This window comes from Sorex fumeus, unplaced genomic scaffold (genome assembly GCF_029834395.1).
Source record: "Sorex fumeus unplaced genomic scaffold, SorFum_2.1 ptg000048l, whole genome shotgun sequence".
NCBI classification, from domain to species: domain Eukaryota; kingdom Metazoa; phylum Chordata; class Mammalia; order Eulipotyphla; family Soricidae; genus Sorex; species Sorex fumeus.
Genome location: NW_026606105.1, coordinates 8,096,179 through 8,118,286, shown reverse-complemented (window position 1 = coordinate 8,118,286; position 22,108 = coordinate 8,096,179). Strand labels below are relative to the sequence as shown.

The window sequence follows — 22,108 nt, the reverse complement described above, 5'->3', positions numbered from 1 at the left end:
TCTCTCTGTAGGGGACCCTCTGTCCACTTACCATAGCCTTCTCCACAGGGGAGAGGGACGCCAACACGTTTTTTGCCGTTTGGAAGGAAGGAGCCCGGACCGTTATGGGCCTCTCCGCTGCGGGAAAGGCACTGATTACTGTACTGCATTGGTTTGTAGGGAGGTGTGTTCTTGCTGACTTGAAGGGATATGCTGTATTTTAAATAAGAGTGTGACTTAATATTTTGGGATTTTGTTTTTCCTCCTTTAAAAACTGGACCTGAACACAGCTTTTGAGTTGATATTTGTAATAATCTCAGGACCTGAAAGATTGTAGCATTTAGTGTGTCTTAAAAATTATGTACTGTACCAGCCATGGATTTTTGTAAATATACTCGTCTCCCTTTTTTGTATTATTTTAGTAAAAAGAAAAAACAATAATAATAAATTTAAATAAAAGGGGGTGGTAATGTCATGTGAATGGGTGTGTGTGGGTGTGTGTGCGCATGCGTGCGCTTCTGTAAGGCTCTTTTGAGATGAACTGGTGCTTGTGTGATTTCCAGCTCTGCTCAGAGCAGGAATATGGACAAATTGCTGCTGCTGCCCCTGCACTGGGCCTCGGTATTTCCATTGCGTTTCCCAGTAGTGGACTAAACACTGCATCCAAGATCGACTGAAAAGCGACTTTGCCCCAAGGCCAGCCTGCTCGGTTCCACACGCCCTCTGAACGCTGATGCTCACATTTTCCAAACTCTGGCTGTTTTTGCGCATTGCTAGTTTTTAGAGAAATCTTGTCACTAAGCAGAAAGAAGGGCAGGTGAATTTTCAGCCCCAAAAACAGAAACAAAAAACAACAAGCCAACAAATCCTATTTCATAAAACTCAGATGAATTTGCTTAAACATTCCTAAATAGAAATCTGTGAATCTAGAAATCAACCCCATGGACATACTCCTTCAGTGCAGGGATTTTTTTTTTCCCTTTTGCTTTCTCTTTCTTTTTGGCAACAGCCTTGCTCATATTCCAGGCATCGCTCGCAAAACCCTGTTATAACACAGGAGCCTTATCTGATTCCGTGAAGATGTCACCTGTCTATTCTTTGTTGACAGGACCTTTTAACTGAATGTTTGGGTTTTTTTTTTTCATGTGTTCTGTGTTTGTTGTATTAAATAAAGAATGTACATATTACTCTTGTGTCTGTGGTCTTATTGGACTAACTTGAATTTGAATATCTTATTTCTGATGTGGTTACTTGTCCATATTCTGTCGGTAGAGGTGAAAGGTTACAGCCCCATCCCCCATCTGTAAACCTCAGTCATGTGACAAGTTCAAAGATGATGTTTCCAGGGCCAGAGCAATAGTACAGCCAGTAGGGCCTTGCATCATGTGGCTGAACTGGGTTCAATTCCTGGCATCCCATATGGTTCTCCAAGCACCGCCAGGAGTAACCAGCCAGCATGCATTGCTGTGTGTGAACCACCCCACCCCCCCCCCCCCCCCCCGCAAAAAAAAAAAGAGGACAGCTCCGAGATGTGGTCCATCATTCACCTGGTGGCTGTTCAGACTGTAGCTGTCTGGGAAAACTCAGTTGAGTAAATGACACTTTACCAACTCCCCAAGGGGAAGGGGAAATAGCCAAGGGGAATTGGTTAGAAAGAAGGAAGAGGAAAGGTCCTGAACTGAAGCACGAAATAGCCAGGCCGCTGTGAGGTGGACTTCAGATGAGGAGGGTGAGAAGCCCCGTGAGGCCGTGCCAGTTGCAGGATCGCTGGGTCCCTGCAGGGATTGGAGCTGCTGTGGTGATCGGGGAGCTGGGTGGGGGATCTGGAATGCAGGGGTGGGATTCACTGAGTAGGTAGTCATATTTATTGATTTGGCTTTTGTATCACACCCTTTGGTACTCCCAGCTCACTCTTGGTGGTGCTCCTGGGTCTGTATGTGATGCTGGGTCAGCCGCGTGCAAGGCAAGTGCCCTATGATATCCTACGGCTCTGACCCCAGAAAGATTGTTTTTAAAGGTAAATTCCTCCTTCCTGTGCGAGACTAGGCTATACACATTTTTCTAGAATAAAAGAAAGGCAGGACTGAAAGGATGCCAGGCAAAGATGCTTTGGGCACAGATTTATTCTAAAGAAAAAGTGGACATGTATCAAGCTTCTGTACATAAGGTCCATCTCAAAAGCTGCTCTTCATAATAGAAGCTTGAAACAATACCATGTTCAAGTGGACCCATTAAGTAGATTAAAAAATAACAAACTGGAGAGTGCTCAATAGACTGAGCACATGCTTTATACGCTCCATCGTCCCCAGCCCCCAAGCATTCTGTGTATAACTCCAAAACAAGTAGCAGTAATAGTATTAAAATGTGTGTCAAGAACCAGAGAGAAAACTCAAAACACTAGTGCACATGCTTTGCAGATAGCACTGAACTCAGTCCCCAAAACAGCTCAGAGCAGGCCCTGAGGACCACTAAATGTGGCTCCAGAACAAAACCAAAAAATAAAAGTTTAAACTATGAAAAAATGATGGGGCCAGAGAGATAGTACAGCAGGTAGGATGCCTGCGTTGCACACAGCTGGCCCAAGTTTGATCTGCGACATCCAATATGGTCTCCTGAGCCCCTCCAGAAGTGCTGCCAGTGATCAGAGTCAAGAATAAACCCAGAGCACTGCTGGATGTGGTGCTTTTGGGGGATGCACACCTGGCAATGCTCAGGGTACTGCTGGCTCTGCATTCAGGAGTTACTTCTTGTGCTCTGGGCACCATATGGGATACCTGGTATTGAACCTCAGTCATTTGCATGCAAGGTAAAAACCCTACCCTCTATACAATCACTCTAGTGCCAATAGCCAGGATTTCTATTTTATTATTCAGTTTTATTATTTCCAAGACCAACCGTGCTGGGACCACTCTCCACATGCATCAAGGTACTGGCAGAGGAACAAAGGCATGCGGTTCCCGGGGCTGAGATCTCCGAGCCTGCTCGAATCGGGGCTGAGCATCCTCCACCCAGATCCTCCATCTTCCAGTAGGCGGGGGTCACATCCAACAACTGCCCCAGCGCCATGTAATCCCATCAACGGCCAAGACCCAGAGACTATAAAACGCAGCTCCCGGAAGCGCGCAGACACCTTATTGGCAGGCTACCAAATGTAACCTGCCCACCCGGCAGAGTCTGCCAAACACCCCGTAGTGTACCCAATATGCCAAAACCCAGTAACAATGATGGGTCTCATTGTCCTAACCCTGAAAGAGCCTTGAATATGGCACTTTTTAAAATCTCAGGGCTAGGACAAAGGAGACGTTACTGGTGCCTGCTCGAGGCAATCGACGAACAACAGGATGATCGTGATTGTGATGATTGTGATTGTGATTGTGAGTTCCAAGACCAAATGAATATGACAAGTTGTCCTATAAAATGAGCAATTCAGCAGGTTCCTTTATTCTTTATTATTCATAAGTGAATAATATGATTTCTTTGTTTTCTGGGTCATCCTCAGCAATGCTCAAGGGTTATTCCTAGCTCTGCACTCAGGAATCAGTCCTGGTGGTGCTTGGAGGACTATCAGTACAGCTGATGGTGTTGGATACTACAGTGGGCAAAAACACTTGCTCTGCATGTGGTCAACCTAGATTCAATTCCTGGCACCCCATATGATCTCCCAAGCACTGCCAGGAGTGATTCCCAAGCATTGCTGAATGTGGCCCCCAAACTATATACGAAACATTTCACAAATTAAAAGTTATTTCTTAGGACTGAGGCTCATTTTAGGGTAGTTTAGGAGAATGAAAACTAACTCCTTGGGGACAAATTTCCTTATTCAAATCCTCCTCATAATTTTTCATAACCTCTTTTATAATTGGGAGCAGTCACTACTGCCCATGCTTAGGGACCACTCTCCACCCAGAACCTCCCCCACACAATCCCCCATCACTAACCCACATCTGCAGCCCCTTGTCTCTCTCATTCAATTTTACTAGACTGTGTCCTTAATAACTTTTCAAAGACCCATAAATTTTACTGGGGCATCAGTTCACAATGGTTCCATCGTTTTGATCTGTTGTTCTTACCAGCATGTACCATCCCTAGTTTTTCTATATGATGCGCATTCACCCTAATATTCAGTTTGCTGTCCCAGGTCTGGAGAGACAGTACAGGAGTTAAAGCATTTCCCTTGTGTGCAGTCAGCCTGAGCACCACTGGGTGTAGCCTTTCATCACGCAAGAGGCACTTGGACTATTCCATCTTCTGGCTGTGATGGAGAATGCTGTCATGAACATTTGTGTGTTCATTTTTTTTTTAGGGGAGGGGTTCGGGCACACAGGGCGGTGTTCTGAGTTTACTCCTGGCTCTGCACTCAGAAGTCATTCCTGGCAGTGCTCAGGGGACTATATGGGATGCTTGGGATCAAATCTGGGTTGGCTATGTGCAGGGTGTCTTACCCGCTATACTATCTCTTGACCCCGTTTGTCCATTTTTGAGCAGGTCTTTCATCTCAGTTCCCTGGGTATACAGAGTGGATTTTACCAAAGTTAGAGTAAAATAGAAATCCTAGCTACTAGAGTCACAGCAATAGTACAGCAGGCAGGGTATTTGCCTTGCACGCAGATGACCCAGGTGAGGTCCCCAGAGAACTGCCAGGAATAACTCTTGGGTGCAGAGCCAATAGGAACTCCTGACCTTAGTCGGGTGTGCCCCCTGCACCACCAAAAAATACTAACAACTGGAAATTCCTAGAGGAGAGTCTCTCTGACTTAAGCCAATCCAGGGGTTACTGCTGATTCTCAGGGGCTTTCCTCCAAAGCACAGAGCAGAGGTGGAGGGATTTCTCTCAGGGATCACTCCTGGCATGGTTCCGGGACTGTATGTGGAACCCCGGGGCCACATGCAAGGCAAATGCCTTCCCACTCTGCCATCACTCCACTTACTTGACTTTTCTTTCCTCACCAGCTTGGAAAATACGCCCTCCACAGGTGGAAGTCAACCTCCTGCTTCATTTACTTTGTTTGTGGGGGGGTTAGGGGGGATGGCAGGGGATGGTTTAGGGTCACACCAGCAGTGCTTAGGCATCATTTCTGGTGGTGTTTGGGGTACTGGGGATTGAACCAGAATTGTCTCCAGCACTTCCGTGTACTTTTTAATTTTTTATCATTCCTTTTGGTTTTGTTTTGGTGCCACACGTGGCAAGCTGTTTTTAACTCCTGTCTCTGTCTGTGCTCAGGAAACGTAGAGGTTCAGGGGATCCTATGAGGGGCCTGGGGTCAAACACGGGTTCGACTTCATGCAAGACAAGCATTTTTTTTTAATTTTTTTGCTTTTTGGGTCACACCCAGCTGATGCTCAGGGGTTACTCCTCGCTCTGCACTCAGGAATCACTCCTGGTGGTGCTTGGGGGACCATATTGGATGCTGGGAATCGAAGCTGGGTCGGCAGCGTGCAAGGCAAACGCCCTACCCCCCTACCCGCTGTGCTACTGCTCCAGCCCCAAGACAAGCATTTTAACCTATTGAGTATCTTCTGCCCCATTCACCTTCCCCTCCCCTCGCCCAACACACAGGGGCGTTTATGGGGCCCTGGAGCCTTGGTAGAGCGTGTAGGTCACTTTCCTTGCACGCCACAGACCCAGGTTCAGACTCTGCCCGTCCCATAAGATCCCCCAGCCCCGTTCAGGAATGACTAACCGTGATTATTCCCCCAGGCTAGACTTTCGGGAAAGGCGGGTCTCGAACCCGTGTTGCGAAGGGAACGACACCCGTTTAGCTCTCATCGAACACAGAAAGTTGAAAAGGCAGAGACGGTTGCAGGGCTTGTGGGCCGTGGACCCATTGGACGTTCAGCACCACATGGTCCCAGCACTTCCGCCATCGCCCTTGAGGCCCCCCCCCACCCAGGAGCCCAGGAATCTTCAACCACCGAAAAATTTGGAGGAGAGTCAACAGGGACATCCCCGGGCTCCTGCTTGGAAGGCGAAACACACAAGGAAGAAGAAAAAGGGCTTGTCCCAAATGGCACCAGGGATGTGAGTAGCACGTGCAGGGGGCGCTCCCTCCCCGGAGTCAGCGGGCAAGGGGGCTCGGCCAACGTTCCTGGGGGCTTCGCCGGCGTTCCTGGCCCGGAAAGGCTGGAGCCACGCGGAAGCTCAGGCGAACTGGCAAAGCTGCTCGACACCCACGGTGAGACACCCCCAGGGGTGCCAGAGAAAGCGACTTGGGACATGGACTGCCCCGCACAGGGACAGAAAAAGGGGTCGGTCATGGCCTGGGTCCCTGGAAGGTCCTGCAAGGTGCTTGGGAGTCACCCGGACTTTTCATTAGGGACGAGGGGGCTCCCCTGGCTAGACTTTCGGGAAAGGCGGGTCTCGAACCCGGGAGCCGAGGCGATGGGTCCCAATGAGTTCTCCTCGATTGAACAGTTGGTGGCCGGGCCGAGGCCACAAGCCAGGTCCAGCGGGCCCCGGGGGGTGGGGGGGAAGGGCTCGGCGGAAGTGGCCTCGGCGCGTCCACCGGAAGCAGAAGGCGGCCGCAGCGCACGCTCCCTAACGGCCGGCCGGCGTCGCGCTCGGGCCCGGAAAGTCGCGACCCCGGAAGGGGTCGGCTGCTTCCGGGGACGCGCCCCACGGGCCGGGGCTCGGGGCTCGCATCTCCCGCCGGCGGCCGCGCGGCACGTGCGCTCGGCTCCGTGGTGCCGCGTGCTCACCGGGCGCGCAGGCGCAGGCGCAGGGTGAGCGAGCGAGCCGGCGCGGACGCCCCCTACCCCCCACCGTGCGCGCGCTCGCCTCCGTCTGGCGCGGCGGCGGCGGCGCTGCTCTTTCCAGGGTAAAGCCTTTCGGCGCTGTCCTGCGGCCCTTTTTGTCCCCCGCGAACTACAACTCCCAGCATGCCTCGGCCCCGCACGCCGGCCCCAGTGTGGTAGCCCAGGATAGGTCACGGAGGCGCGTGGGGCCCGTGACGTCCCAAGCCGGAAATCCATTGAATACGTCGTTTGGACGCGTCGTTCACAGAAGCCCCAGTGGCCTAATGGATAAGGCATTGGCCTCCTAAGCCAGGGATTGTGGGTTCGAGTCCCATCTGGGGTGATTTCCTTTTTCCTTCTCATTTTTTCTCTTAAGCCGCTATCTTTCCTAAAGGGACCCAAAAAAGGGAAGGAGAAAAAAACACCGAGAGCGATGATCATTTAACTCCGAAACGGAACTGGGTCTGTGCGGTTTTACTGGCTGTGGGGTTCCGGCTCGCGAGAATCGGCGTGCTCCAGGGCCTTCCTCCCGGCCAGCCGGCCAGTCCCGGGAGACTGCTGGACATTGATATTCTCTTAAATAGTCTCAGAAAGCGTGAAATGCACGAAAACAAGACCCCTCTTTGGGCGGGTCCCCTGTGGCATGTGACGCCCGGCCCCGCCTGGCTCTCTGTGGGCCAGGGGCTCCGCGTCGGGCAGGACGGGGTTGGGCGAAAGGATCCGGCCACGAGGGTCCGGCGCGTAGACTGCCCCGTCCACGCTCGGCACTCGCTCGCTTCCCCCTACGGACGGCGGGCGTCGCTCGACCCTCGCCTCCTTACTGCGCAGGCGCGGCCGTCCGGTGCCTGTTTGGCCCGTGCCTCCTCACTGCGCAGGCGCGGCCGTCGTGTGCCGCCTAGGCCCTTGCATCCTAACTACGCAGGCGCCGCCGGCGGGCGCCCGCTCGTCCCTCGCCGCCTCAGTGCGCAGGCGCGGCCTTTGGGCGCCGCTCGAGGCTGACCGCCTCAGTGCGCGTGCGCGGGCCGCCCGGAAGCGGCCGAGGACACGGACATGGCTGCCCTGGGCTCCCCGACGCGCACTCTGCGGGGCCTTCTGCGCGAGCTGCGCTACCTGGACGCGGCTACTGGCCGGCCGTATCGCGACACCGCGGCCTACCGCTACCTCGTGAACGCGTTCCGCGCACATCGGGTACGGCAGCCCGGCCTCCGGCTGCGGGCAGGGCGCGTGCGACCCCACGCCTGCTTCCGGGGAGGGAACCCACCTTCCGCCAACCCCCCAGACCCGGATCGCACGGGACCCGGTCCTGGACAGGATCCGAGGGGCGCCGGTCCCGAGGCGCTCAGGGGCCGCTCGTTGGCCCCTGCGGAGAGCCCTTGTCGGGACCGGGAGCGCGGGCCGCATCTCTCCTCCCGCCCTGCCCGCGGAGAGCAGAAATGCTTCTCTTCCCCTGCATCCCGGAACTTCGGTTTAGCTGGTTCCTAAGCTGAGACCTTTGGAGTTGCCGGTCTGGTTTGGGTAAAAATGGCAACGCCGGTGCCGATTGCATGCGAGCGGCTCGGGTTGGGTTCCCAGCGTTGTGTGGCCCCCACAGCAAAGCCCACTGTGGTGCTCAAGCCAAAGGTGATAGACCACAAAAACATGTTGCATCCCAGGAGAGCCATAGGTTCGGTTTCCGGCACTACAGGGTCCCTGAGCACCTTCCCGGAATGACGCCCGTCAGCATCTCTGCGCGTGGCCCAAAGCTGCGACTTATTTTAGAAACAGGAAAGTTGGATGGAAACATATTTCGAGAGATGGTGAGAAAGGAAGTGTGGCATATCTGAGCCATGGACGTTAACGCAAAGGGCCATACAAGGACTCCCTTCCCCCGCACAGCAGGAAACTAATTCAGCAGGAATTTGTAGTTAGGTCAGATGGATTAGGGTTAGCAAGCAGTTGGGGAAGATCTGAAAGACCCAGGAGAGAGAAAAACTAGAGGGTAGTGAGCACCCAGGTGTGGTGACTTGAAGTAGAAAGTGAGGTAAGAGTGGGCAGAATTTTATTTCATTGGAAATGTAATGGAAGATGAACGCGGTTATAGTTGCACAGAATACATTTGAAACTCCTGTGATTTCAAGTAACACCACTCGGGTGCATAGGAGGATTTGGGGAGCCCTTTTGATTTTCTTCTGGCCCAGCTCTAACTCAAACCATCTATGTCTGTTATCTCTTGGAATTGTTAGGGAAGACAGTGTTTTGGGTTTGGGGCTTTATGGGTGGGAGGGAGGATGGGGGAAGGCGAGCCACATCCAGTAGTGCTCAGGGTTTACCCCTGGCTCTGCATTCGGGGATCACTCCTGGCAATGCTTGAGGGACAGTATGTGGTGCCAGAAATCAAACCCAGGTCAGTTGCATACAGTGCAAGCACCTTATTCCTGCATGTACTATCTTTCTGGACTAAGAATAGAATTTTCTACATCATCTGTTCTTTTGTGATTCATTTACTGTGCATGTTGCTGAATCTTCTCATTCTGCTTAGGTGAATCAAGATCAGTCTTTTAAAAGCCTTAAGCTAACATAGGATTTGTTTCAGATCCGAGCCAGAGTGATAATACAGCGGGTAAGACCCTTGACTTGCAGGCAGTTAAGCCAGGTTTGATCTCCCCAGCGCCACATACCATCCTGTCCCTACTACACCCCACCCGCCCCCACCCCCCAGCACCTCCAGGGGTAATCCCTGAATGCACAGCCAGGTGTGGCCAAAACCCAGCAAAAACAAGAGAGTAATTTGGGGTGGAGAGAGAGTATAGGGGAAAGGGCGCTTGCCTTGCAGGCGGTGGACCTGGGTTTGACCTCCAGGATCTCCTGTGGTCCCTCCAGCACTGCCAGGAGTGATTCCTGAGTACAGAACCAGAAGTAATCCTTGAGCAACCCTCTGATATGTTGAGGTTTGACTTGACACTTCCATTCTCCTAAGTGGTTATTTGCTTTGGGGTTTTTTTTTTTGGGGGGGGGACACAAGGAAGGGTTGCAGGCACTGCCCACACCGGCCATGCTCAGGGACCATTCCGGGAGGCTCTCAGGGTACCATATGTGTACCCTGACTGTATTGGACTGGGGTTGGCAGCATTAAACACAGTCCTCTTTCTTGCTGTACTACCTCTGGCCTTAAATGTTGAGTAACTCAGGAGTTACACTGAGGGCCATTGAGATAGCACCAGGGACAAGGGCACATGCTTTGTGTCCATGGGAGCTCCCTTCTGTCCCTGGCACTACAGGGTCCAAGCAGCAATGCATTGACAAGCCCTATTGTCGTTCCATCTGGTCCACTGGCCAAGTGTTGCTTATGGCTTCTAGTGGCCCCATGAGGAGCAAGAGGCAACACTGCTAAACCTCCAGATTCCTTAGTTCGAGGGTCTTGCTAGTGCAGTTAGCACCAGTTCAGGTTGTTTTTTTGGTGTGTTTTTTTTTTTTTTTTTGCTTTTTGGGTCACACCTGGCAATGCACAGGGATTACTCCTGGCTCATGCACTCAGGAGTTACTCCTGGCGATGCTTGGGGGACCATATGGGATGCTGGGAATCGAACCCGGGTCGGCTGTGTGCAAGGCAAACGCCCTACCCGCTGTGCTATCGCTCCAGCCCCCAGCACCAATTCAGTTTTGTTTTTCACCAGTTCAGTTTATACCTTTCTGGATATACCATACTAGATAACTCCTTTGTAAAAGGAGGAGTTGAAAAAAGATAAATTCTTTGCTATTAAAGTTTAAGGGGGCCAGAGCAATAGTACAGAGGGTAGGGCATTTGCCTTGCTTGTTGCTGATGTGGGTTTGATCCCCAGCATCCCATATGGCCCTCTGAGCATTGCCTGGTGTGAATTAAAAATATATATATATATATATTTTTTTTTTTTAAGGCAGTGAGGGCCAGAGTTAGAACAGCTGGTAGAGCACTGGTCTTGCATGCGATTGATCAGTTTCTTTTCACTTAAGCTGCATTTCTCAACCATCTGCCCTTGGGACTCCCAAGATATTCCAACATGGGGATAGTGGAGTATGGTCACTGGAGTATAGTCCAGCTGAGGGGGCACCCGCTTTGCATGCAGCAGACCCAGATTAAAGCCCCGGCATATGGTTCTCTGAGCCCGAAACAACAAGCAGATATTTCAGGGGGCTTCAGGTGAAAGTCTGATCAAGGAGGAAGGAAACCTGGAGGAAGAGGCCCTGGTGGCACGGCTTGAGAGCTGACCTGTCCCTTACTGGCCTTAATATCTGGCCTTGCTACTCCCCCAGGTGACCAGTGAGAAGTTATGCCGAGCTCAGCACCAGCTTCATTTCCAGGCGGCCACTTACCTCTGCCTCCTCCGCAGCGTCCGCCAGCACGTGGCCCTCCATGAGGAATTCCACGGCAAGGGGGAGCGCTCCGTGGAAGAGTCGGCTGGCTTGGTGGGGCTCAAGCTGCCCCACCAGCCCGGGGGGAAGGGCTGGGAGTCGTGAAGACGAGAGAGACTCCGCGTGTGCTGCTGCCTTCATCCTGGAAGGTCATTTCTCTATATATGTATTTATCATTAAATTATTTGGAAAAGTTGAGGATTTTTCTCTAGTTTTGTTGGTTATTTCTTGGGGAGATTTCAACTTTACTCAGGGAATTTATGAAATTTCTTTTACCAGATTGATAACCTTGGTCTTTTTTTTCTCTTTTTTTTTGCCGTGGGGAGGTGGGGCACACCCAGCGATGCTCGGGACTTAATCCTGGCGCTTTACTAGGGAATCACTCCAGGTGGTGATGAGGGGACCATTTGGGATGCCGAGGGCGCAAGGAAGCACCTTACCCATGCTTGTGTATTGTCTCTCCGGCCTGACCTTGATCGGCTTTTAAACCTTTCCTATATATTTGACTTTGGGCCAAACCCAGCAGTGCTCAGGGGTCGTTCCTACCTCTGCATTCAGCAACTACTCCGGGCCAACCATATGGGATGCTGGGAATCAAACCTAGGTCGGCTGCATGCAAGGCAAGTACTCTGTCTATTGTACTATACTTCTGGCCCCTTAAACCTTTTTTTTTTTAAATTTATTTTGCTTTTGGGGCCACACCCGGCAATGCACAGGGGTTACTCCTGGCTCTGCACTCAGGAATTACCCCTGGCAATGCACAGGGGGCCATATGGAATGTCAGAAATCGAACCCAGGTCGGCAAACATCTACTATCGCTCCGGCCCCTTAGTGTTCATCTTTCAAGAAATTGTCTTTCCATGTATAAACATACAGATACACACACAAATTTAAGTATATATGACCAAACTTGTTAAGTTTCTAACAAGACAGTTTGTTTTTTTTTATTTTGGGGTCACACTCAGTGATGCACAGGGGTTACTCCTGGCTCATGCACTCAGGAATTACTCCTGGCAGTGCTTGGGGGACCATATGGGATGCTGAGAATCGAACCCGGGTCAGTCACTTGCAAGGCAAACGCCCTACCCGCAGTGCTATCGCTCTAGCCCCAAGAAAGACACATTTAAACGTGGTTTTTGAGAGGAATTAATGAAGGGATAGAAAGGATGGAAGGATGAGACGCCCAGGGGCTAGCAGAGGACAGCAGTTTGCTTGTGAAGCTTGACAGCTGGCCCTCGGGTAGGGCCAGGGCCACCACAAGGCATGATGTGGGGGAGGGCCATGGACTAAGTTTCTGCCTCCCAGTTGCCAAATAGATCTCCCTCTTGGCTTCTACGTACCACACCTAGCTGACAAGACAAAGTGGGTGCTTGGGGCTCAAGGGACAGTTTAACACTGGTGGAAGGAAGTGTGTTGGAACACTGTAGGACTGAATCTGATTCTAATGGTGACTGAATTAGAAAAAAAGATAGTTCATAGCTGTTAGAAAAGATGGTCATGAAATTTACATACAAGTGGTACAACATGGAAAGTATCATGCTAAGCGAAATGAGTCAGAAAAAGAGGGATAGACATAAAAAGATTGCATTCATCTGGGGGACATAAAGTAACAAAACAGTAGGTTAATACCCAAGAATAGCCAAGATCAGTACCAGGAGAATTACTCCATGGCTTAGAAGCCAGCCGGGCATTCTAGGGGAAAGGGCAGCTCAGACAGAGAAGGAAGCACCAAATAAAGGGTATTTGGAGGATCCTCCCAGGAGGGGAGATGCATGTCGAAAGTAGACTATGGACTGAACAAGTTTGCCACTCAATGCCTCTTTTGCAGACCACAACACCCAAAAGGAGAGAGAGAACACAGGGGATTGCCCTGCCACAGAGGCGGGGGTGATGGGGGTATGGGGGTGGGGGGATATTATCCATGGTGGTGGAAAATGGGCACTGGTGGAGGGATGGGTATCTGATCATTGTATAATCGAAACCCAAGCACAGAAAATTGTAAATTTACAACTGTACCTCATGGTGTTTCAGTAATATAAAAAATAAAAATTAAAAAAAAAAAAGTTCAGTGGGGCAGCAAAGGTGGTGCTGGGGCCTCCAGCTCAGCGCACTTAAGGCAGGCGCGTGACTCCACTCAGCAGCCGTCTTCCTTTTTTCCACATCCAACCAATCAACAGCTTGTTTCTGTGATGGCTGTAGTTTGGTTTGGGGTTCATACTCAGAGGTGCTAAGGGATTGCTCCTGACAGGACTTGGGGGACCATATTTGGTGCCAGGGATCAAACCCGGGTCAGCCATGTGTAAAGCAAATCCCTCACCTGCTGTACTGTTTCTGGGCCCATGCAATGGTGATATGCTTTTCCCAGTCAGCCCGGTCTCTGTTCTTAGAAAAGTACCAATATTTTATTCATGTTTATATTTGGTGCTGTGGTTTTGGTACTACTGGACAGTTACTGCCTCCATACTACCAAAGTCCCCTTCCAACACTCCTAATGTGACCTTGAAGCAGATCTTCATTCGCTCCTGACCTTTCCCGTTTGTTTGTTTTATAATCTAAGGGTTTGTCCCTGTTTAATAGTGTAAATTCCCTTGTTTTTTGTCTAGATGTTGCACATGAGTGACATCATCTGGTATCTTATCTTCCCTCTCACTTCTACTGAGATGGTACCCTCCAGTTCCATCTATGTTGCAGTGAACTGCAAGATTTCATCTTTGCTCACAGCTGTATTGTACTCCATTGTGTACATTTGCCACAGGGATTCTACCCATTCATTTTTTGCTAGGCATTTGGGTTATTTCCATATTGTACAAAGTGCTACGATGAATATAGGTGTACATACATTTTTTTTTTTTTTAGTTCACACCTGGCAGTATTCAGGGCTTACTCCTGGCAGTACCATTTGGGTTGGGGACAGAATTCCAATTGCTGCATACAAGGCAAATACCCCACCCACTGTACTCTCCAGCCCCCATCGTTTTTGCAGGGGTAGGGAGGGTTTGGTTTTGTTTGGAGACGACATCTTGCTGTTCTCAGCACTTTTCCTGGCTGTGTACTCAGAAAATACTCCTGACAGTGTGTGGAGAACCATATGTGGGCCCAAGGATTTGAACCAGGGTCAGCTGCATGCAAAGCAAATACCTTAACCCCTGTAGTATGTCTCTAGCCCTAAACTGTTCTTTAAGTGGTCTCCTTGTGCCCTCATGGCGGCAGAGGCACGCAGGGGTGGGGTGGGGGCGGCTCCCTCCCTGGCTCCCAGCGCAGTGCGAGTCCTGGCTGTCATGCTCACAAGCTTCCGCAGGGCACCATCTTGGTGCACCAACAGCCTGGTCCAGAGACTCCCAATTGAGTCCCAAAATGGATTAATGCCCTTCAGAGATGTCTCTGCAACCCAACCATCTTACAGTCTAGGATCCCAGAAGTGCATGGCCACAAAGCGGCCACGCAAACTCTCATGATATTCAAAATGAGCATTGGAAAATAAATGATCTAGCATCTGCCCCTGGCAGGCAGACTTGAATTCAAGCAAAACATAATGCCCAAAAGTAGAGAGAGTATTGGGGAAATTGCCTGCCCCAGAGGCAGGGTAAGGACTGGCCAGGGGGATACTGGGGACATTGGTAGTGCAAAATGGATACTTGTGGATCACGTTCACGATCACGACCATCCTATTGTTCGTCGATTGCCTCGAGCAGGCCCCGGTAACGTCTCCTTCATCCTAGCCCAGAGATTTTTTAAAAAGTGCCATATTCAAGGCTCTTTCAGGGTTAGGAGAATGAGACCCATCATTGTTACTGGTATTTGGCATATTGGGTACGAGACAGGGAGTTTGCCAGACTCTGCTGTGTGGGCAGGCTACATTTGGTAGCCTGCCAGTTTGTCCAAAGTAAGAATGAGATAATAAGATGTCATAATAAGATGTTGCGGCCACGCGCTTCCGGTAGCTGGGCTTTATAGTCTCTGAGTCTTGGCCGTTGATGGGATTACATGGCGCCAGGGGGCCAGTTGGTGGATCCCTGCCTACTGGAATTTGGAGGATCTGGGTGGAGGATGCTCAGCCCTGATCCGAGCAGGCTTGGAGATCTCAGCCCCGGGACCTGCATGCCTTTGATCTTCTGCCGGTACCTTCATGCGTGTGGAGAGTGGCCTCAGCATGGTGGTGGCTGGTTCTGGAGGTCTTCGGCTGCTGGAGCCCTGGTTGGGGCAGGGAGGGAAACTCAACCCGCTCCCCTCCAAGGGCCCCGACGAGGAAAGCCAGGCGCGGGAGCTCTGGCGATGGTCAGTGAGAAAGCGGAAGAGCGAGTCCATCCCAGCCACGGCTCCTCTGCGGCAAACCCTGTGAGCTCAGTTCGAAGGAAATCCTGTGTTGTGAAGGAAATCGAAAGAACGAAGAACAAGAGAGAAGAGAAGAAAGCCCACCACTCTGAAATGAGAATAAAGCATGCTCAGATTGATTTTGATGATGTGGCCGCGATAAATCCTGAGCTTTTACAGATTCTTCCCTTACACCCAAAGGACAATCTGCTCTTGCAGGAAAATGTAACTGTCCAGAAACAAAAACGTCGATCAGTCAACTCCAAAGTTCCTGCTCCAAGGGAAGGTCTTCGTGGCCGTTCCACTCACTTGTCCACTCTCACAGAGGTTCGAATGACCAGTCAGGAAAATGATATGGAGGTGGAGCTGCCTGTGGAGGATGGGTGTTCAATCATTATATGGCTGAATCGCAAACATGAAAGCATTGTATCTCACGGTGATTCAATAAAATTAAATAAATATATTGATTTTTTTTTTGACCTCCAGGACCAGCCACCACCATGCTGAGACCACTCTCCGCACACCTGAAGGTACTGGCAGAGGGACAAAGCCACGCGGGTTCCGGGGCCGAGACCTCCAAGCCTACTCGAATTGGAGTCGAGCATCTTCCACCCAGATCCTCCAAATTACAGTAGGCGGGGGTCACACCCACCACCTGGCCCCCTGGCGCCGTGTAATCCCATCAGCGGCCAAGACTCAGAGACTATAAAATCCAGATCCTGGAACCGCGCGGCCGCATTCGCGGCCGCGCGACATCTTATTATCTCATTCCTACTTTGGACAAACTTGCAGGCTGTCGAATGTAGCCTGCCCACAGGGCAGAGTCTGGCAAACTCCCCGTGGCGTACCAAATATGCCAAATACCAGTAACAATGATGGGTCTCATTCTCCTAAATAGCCCTGAATATAATCTCAGGGCTAGGATGAAAGAGACGTTACTGGGGCCTGCTCGAGGCAATCGACGATTAACAGGATGATGAAATGAAAATAAAAAAAAATAAATATATAATGGTCTCCTTGCTTCTAAAGGTAAAGGTAAAGGCCCTCCCGTTGATCATCGATTTCCTCGAGCGGGCCCAGTAACGTCTCCATTGGAGACTTTGTTGTTGGCATATCGAATATGCCATGGGGAGCTTGCCAGGCTCTGCCGTGCGGGCGAGATACTCTCGGTAGCTTGCCGGGCTCTCCGAGAGGGGCGGAGGAATCGAACTCGGGTTGGCCACGTTGGCTGCGTGCAAGGCAAATGCCCTACCGCTGTGCTATTGCTCCAGCCCCTTGCTTCTAATGTTTTGTATTCCTCAAAAGTTACTTTCTGATTGGCGCTGGAGCGATAGCACAGCGGGTAGGGCGTTTGCCTTGCACACGGCCATCCCGGGTTCAATTCCCAGCATCCCATATGGTCCCCCAAGCACCGCCAGGGGTAATTCCTGAGTGCAGAGCCAGGAGTAACCCCTGTGCATCGCTGGGTGTGACCCAAAATAAAAGAAAAAAAAAAGTTACTCTCTGGTTGTGGGCCAGAGCAAAAGTACAGCAGGTAGGGTGCTTGCCTTGCACTAGGTCTACCTGTGTTCAATTCCATATGGTTCCCCAAACCCTGCCAGGAGTTAATTCCTGAGTGCAGAGCCAGGAGCAACCCCTGAGCACCACTCGGTGTGGCCCCCTCCCCAAACAAAACAACAAAAATGTTACTTTGGCAAGTGTGGGGGAGAAAGAGGGCAAGGAAAGAGTTCCCAGGGGCCAAACACACGCTTTGCATGCAGGAGGCCGAAGTCTGAGCCCAGCACTGCATGATCCCTAAAGTATCTCTGGGAAGAGCACCCAAACCACCTGGTGTGACCCCAAACCATTCTTTCTTGGGTTTGGTGTAGATATAGCTCGAGTGTTAGTGCACGCAAAGACCCGGGGGTGAGAGCCAGGAATAATCCCTCAACACCGCCGGGTATAGCTCTAGGAAAAAAAGTAAGCAGAAGCAAACAAGCCTATGGCTCAGCAGCAGAGCACTTGCCTTGGAGTGTGAGGACTCGGACCTGTCCCTGGCAAGGACACGTTTCATTCATTTCCATCCTCTCTAAAGCGCCGCCATCGGGATCTAGTTCAGTGTTCTGAATCCACAGTTCACTTAGCTTTATACACAGGAACATAATCTGAAAAGATCTATTCATAAAGCCTTTCAAAACAGCATCTTTTTTCCCCCTAAGAGATTAATGTTTAAAAGGTCAAGGAACAAGGTCAAACAAACGTTCCATTGACCAGAGTTTTTAAAAAGTCGAAATGTGAGCCAGGAGATATATTGTTTTTCAGCAGGGTGAGTGGGGTGGGGTGAGGCGGAGGATTGAGCCATACACCAGTGACCAGCAGTCACTCCCCTTGTTCGCGGAGGAATACACTGAGGCTGGCCACACACAAGACAAGCGTGGTTGGTTGGGTTTTGTATCTGGTGCTTAGGCCACACCTGGCAATGCTCAAGGGTTACTCCTGGCTCTGCACTGTGAAATTACACCTGGCGGTGCTGGGGAGCCCATATGGGAAGTTGGGGATGGAACCCAGGCCGGCCACATGTTAGGCAAGTGCCCTACCTGCCCTTCTATCCTCCCCCAACAAAGCAAGTGCATTAATCCTGTATTCCCTCTGGTGCCGTTAGGTGACTGTGGTATCTTAGCTGACTTGAGTTTGAATGCGAACAAGATGGTATAACAAATGGGAGGAAGGAATGTTTACGTTAGCAAATACTTGCTTTAGTTTTAAATTAATTGGGGATGAGTGTTGGACAACATTCTGCAGTGCTTGGGGATACTTCTGCCTCTGTGCTCAGGAGTGACCCCTGGTGGTGCTCAGGGGACCATATGTGGTGCCAGGGATTCCCTTACCTCCAGTAGATCACTTATCTCTCTAACCCGCTTAACTTATATCTCCCTTCATGAAACTGTCACCATCCATCTCTTATTCTTTTTCACAGTTGAACTGAATGGATGTATTCATAAAAGTTACCATATTCATTTAAAATATTTTTTAAATTTTAGAGTACTGAATAATAAGCACCAAGATGTAATTTACATAAAAGAACTCTATCTGCTTTAACTGTACAGGTCAATTAATAATGGCAAATGATTTACCTGTAGAAGAAAGATGTCAATAAAGTGAGAGAACATACCAGAGATACAGCTCAAATGGCTGAGTGCTTGCTTTGCCTCTGGGAAGAATCGGGTTCAACCCCAGGAAAAGGTTTCCGGAGCGCTACCAGTAGCTCCTTAGCTCCTTAGTCATCCTGGGTCTGGTCCCCAGACAGACAAGCTACAGAACACTTCTTTTGCCTTCCCCTGAGTTCTCTCGTGCATTTTGGTGGTCATTTCCCCTTCCTCACCCCCTGGTTCCATGCATCCACTCACCTGCTTGTTATCACCATAGCTGAGTTGGACCTGTTCATCTATGGGACAGAAGGTACTGTTTTGAGCTGATGTCCTTTGCTCAGCTTAGTGTTTTAAGGCTGATTCATATTATTGTATGCATTTCCACTGCTGTTTGGTTTATTTTTTTGGTTTGGGGCCCACACCTGGCAATGGTTAGGAGTTACTCCCGGCTCTTCCTTCACTCAGGAATCACTCCTGGCAGTCCTCTGGGGACTATATGGGGTGCCCAGAGATCAAACCCAGTTTGACTGCAAGAAAGGCAAGCGCCCTACCGGCTGTCCTATCACCCTAGCCTCACATTAGTTCCGTTTCTGATCCTCATTTTACCAAAACTGCCTTGCAGGGTGTTATCTCTAGGTCGTGAAATGCAGTGAAATAGATTATTTCCTAGTGAGCATCTGGCTCTGACACTATTTACTATTCCCCCTCTTCCTCCTTTCTCTGTGGTTTTTGGATTGGTTTTAGGTCACACCTGGTAGTTTAATAGATATTCCTGGAGGTGCCAGGAATCAAACCAGGGGTTCCTGCATGCAAAGCACGTGCTCCCACTCACTAACCTCCCCAGTCCTCTCGGCTTTGATGACACCAGCTCTTTTTTTTCCCTTTTCGGTCACTCCTGGCTCTACATTCAGAAATTACTCTTGGCAGAGCTTGAAGACCTTATGGAATGCTGGGGATCGAACTTGGGTTGGCCATTGTACGGGCTATGGCTCTGGCCCCAATATCAGCTTTTGTCTTGCCCTAGCCACGTCCCTGGTTTCCTTATATCCTTCACATGCTGGTGTCCCTCGGATTCAGCACTAAGCCTTTGCCTCACACTCGGCATCCTTTCCCCGAACGATCTTTTTTACTTCCCAGGTTTCAATCACCAGCAAGCCCACTGCACCAACAAGCTCACACCAGACCTGGACTCCTGTCAAGCTGCAGACCTGTGAGATGCAGGCCTGCTATACCTGGCAGGCCACAGCGATGATTTAATGGTGTCTCAAGTTTAATGCACCCAAAAGGGAACTTGTGCGCTGGAACAGCGGCAGAGTGGGCAGGGCATTTGCCTTGCTCATGACCAATCTGAGTTTGATCTACAGCACTCTGTATGGTCCCCCAAGACTACCAGGAGTAAGCCCTGAGCACTGTTGGATATGGCTCAAAAATCAAACACACACAAGAAACCAAAATGGAACTTATTTGATCTGATAGTACAGCTGGCAAGGCACTGACCTTGCACTGGCTGACCTTGATTTGATCATACAGTCACCTGATCCCTGTCAGGATGATCCCTGAGCAGAGAGCAAAGAGGAAACCTGGCTTCCATTACTAACGTGATATTTCTAAATATTTCCCCCACCTGGTTGTGCTCAGGGATCACTCTTGGCCCTGAACCCAAGGGTCACCGGAGGTTCTCAGTTGACCATCTGGGAGGCCAGGGCTTGAACCCAGGTCAACTGCTCTGGCCCCAAGGCTAATTCCCCTCCCCTTTTTATGGTGCTGGGGATCACATCCAGGGTGTCAAACAAACAAGGCAAGAATTCTATCATTGAGCTAGCCCCAAGTTCTAAAGTTTATCAGCCCAGTACACACTATAGACGTTTTGGGACTATGATCCCTATTTCACGTGAAGTTTCTATTTATCCTATGAATAAGTTATAGGTTCTAAGGCAATGCATTTAATTTTGTTTTGAGCAATGTTCAGGGGGTACTTGTGGACCATGCCGTGCTGGGGGTCAAACTCAACCCTTTTGAATACAGAGCAAGTACACCCAGCCCACTGACCTATCTCTAGCCATGAAACCTCAATGAAAACATTTTTACTATTACTGCCTTTTAAAGTGTCTTGGAAGTACCTGTATCTCATCTTGAGGAATTAGTGTTTTTGCTGTTGTTTCTCTTCGGGCCACACATGGCACTGCTTAGGGCTGACCTCTGAGAATGCTTGGGGTACCGTATGTGATCCTGGCAATTGAATCAAGGTGAACTGCATGCATGGCAAGTGCCTTACTGCTCTATTATCTCTCCTGCCCCGAACGGGTTTAAAATTTAAAAAAAAAAATTATTGACTTATCTTTGATTTATAATATATTGCGAGAATACCGCTTTATCCCTCCAAAAATGTACTACCACCCTGCGGCCCCGCCACCATTGTTTTGGGGCCATCCTCCACCATAAAAATGAACCCTCTTACCCATTCTTTCTCCTCTTCCTTTCCTTCCGTGAACACGTTTTCCTCAGCATGTAAGTCATTCTGGTTCTGTATTTTTGTTTTCAGGTTGGTTTGGGGGCCACACCCGGCAGTGCTCTGGGTTTACTTCTTTCTAGCTGAGCTCAGGGATCACTTCTGGAGGTGCTGGGTAAGGGTAGTGCTGGGGACTGTACCCAGGTCAGGTGTGTGCAAGGCAAGCGCTGCATCCCTGTACTATCTCTCCAGCCCTTGTTCTGCATTCTTTGAAGTCCTCTGCTCTCTAAGCGATTAAAAAAAAAAACAAAACCCACCTCTGGTTTATAAAGGTTAACTGGGTTCCAACTGTATGCAAGTTTAAGAACGACGATACAGCTCAGACTCCCACAATACCAAAAGGACTGCCCCCCCCCCACTGCAGACCCCCGGGCCCTCTTTCCCCTCGGGGATGCCATGCACCGCAGAGGCTATCTTATTCTTCCAATTGCTCTTTCAAGCCAGGCGAGCAATCGTCTCCGAGTCCAGCCCTCACCGGTCCGCACGTCCGAGCCTCAGCTGCCCACTGAGGCCGCAGCTCCCGCCTATTCCCATCCATCCCCCCCTCGAGCGACGGCCAGTTTGCTCGAGGTGCCCCGCGTGTGTTGCTGTGTGTCGGGGGTGCGGTGGGTGGGGGTGGTCGCATCTCCCGCAACGCTGGGGGATGGGGGGTGGGGGGTGACGGTGGGCACACGGCCCCAAGGGTCAGCTGTCCGCGGGGCTACCGGCCTGGGTGGGTCCCGGAGGAGGAGTTTAACGGTCAGCGCGTCTCCGTGCGGAGCCCGCTCACCTCCCTGCAGCCGGAGCCGGAGCCGGGGCCCCCACTTCCGGCCGCGGGCTTCCCGGGCCGGGCGCCGCGGCGGGCAGCTCAGGGCCCGAGGGTCGCGGTGGGGGCGGGGCGGGCCGGGCGGCGGAGGCCCGGATCTCGCGAGAGCCGCGGCGCAGGGGCGGGCGCCGCGCGCGTGCACGCGCCCGAGAGCCGTTAGGGCGGGCCCCGCGCGGGCGAGCGGGAGGGGCGGGGCGGGGCCCCGGGCGGGGCGGGGCCAGGCCCTCCAGTTGGCCGCCGGTTGGTGGAGCCCCCGCGGGAAACGCGGAGCGTGCG

The 22,108-nt window shown here is 51.1% G+C and overlaps 1 protein-coding gene, 1 long non-coding RNA gene and 1 other non-coding gene across 3 annotated transcripts; 2 read left to right on the top strand and 1 right to left on the bottom strand.

Annotated features, from left to right (window-relative positions):
* The first annotated feature begins 6,981 nt into the window (after positions 1–6,981).
* TRNAR-CCU (transfer RNA arginine (anticodon CCU)) lies at positions 6,982–7,054 on the top strand. The gene has a single exon. It is a non-coding gene; the product is annotated as a tRNA-Arg (tRNA).
* Positions 7,055–7,719: 665 nt separating this feature from the next.
* FMC1 (formation of mitochondrial complex V assembly factor 1 homolog) lies at positions 7,720–11,277 on the top strand. Its single transcript, XM_056124065.1, has 2 exons — positions 7,720–7,899; positions 10,981–11,277. Exons 1-2 carry the CDS (start codon positions 7,762–7,764, stop codon positions 11,182–11,184), a joined length of 342 nt encoding a protein of 113 aa, XP_055980040.1. The 5' UTR covers positions 7,720–7,761; the 3' UTR covers positions 11,185–11,277.
* A 4,228-nt stretch (positions 11,278–15,505) lies between these two features.
* Positions 15,506–17,469, bottom strand: LOC130032497 (uncharacterized). Its single transcript, XR_008793833.1, has 2 exons — positions 17,392–17,469; positions 15,506–15,756 (listed from the first exon to the last, which is right to left on the bottom strand). It is a non-coding gene; the product is annotated as an uncharacterized LOC130032497 (long non-coding RNA).
* Between the last annotated feature and the right edge of the window lie 4,639 nt (positions 17,470–22,108).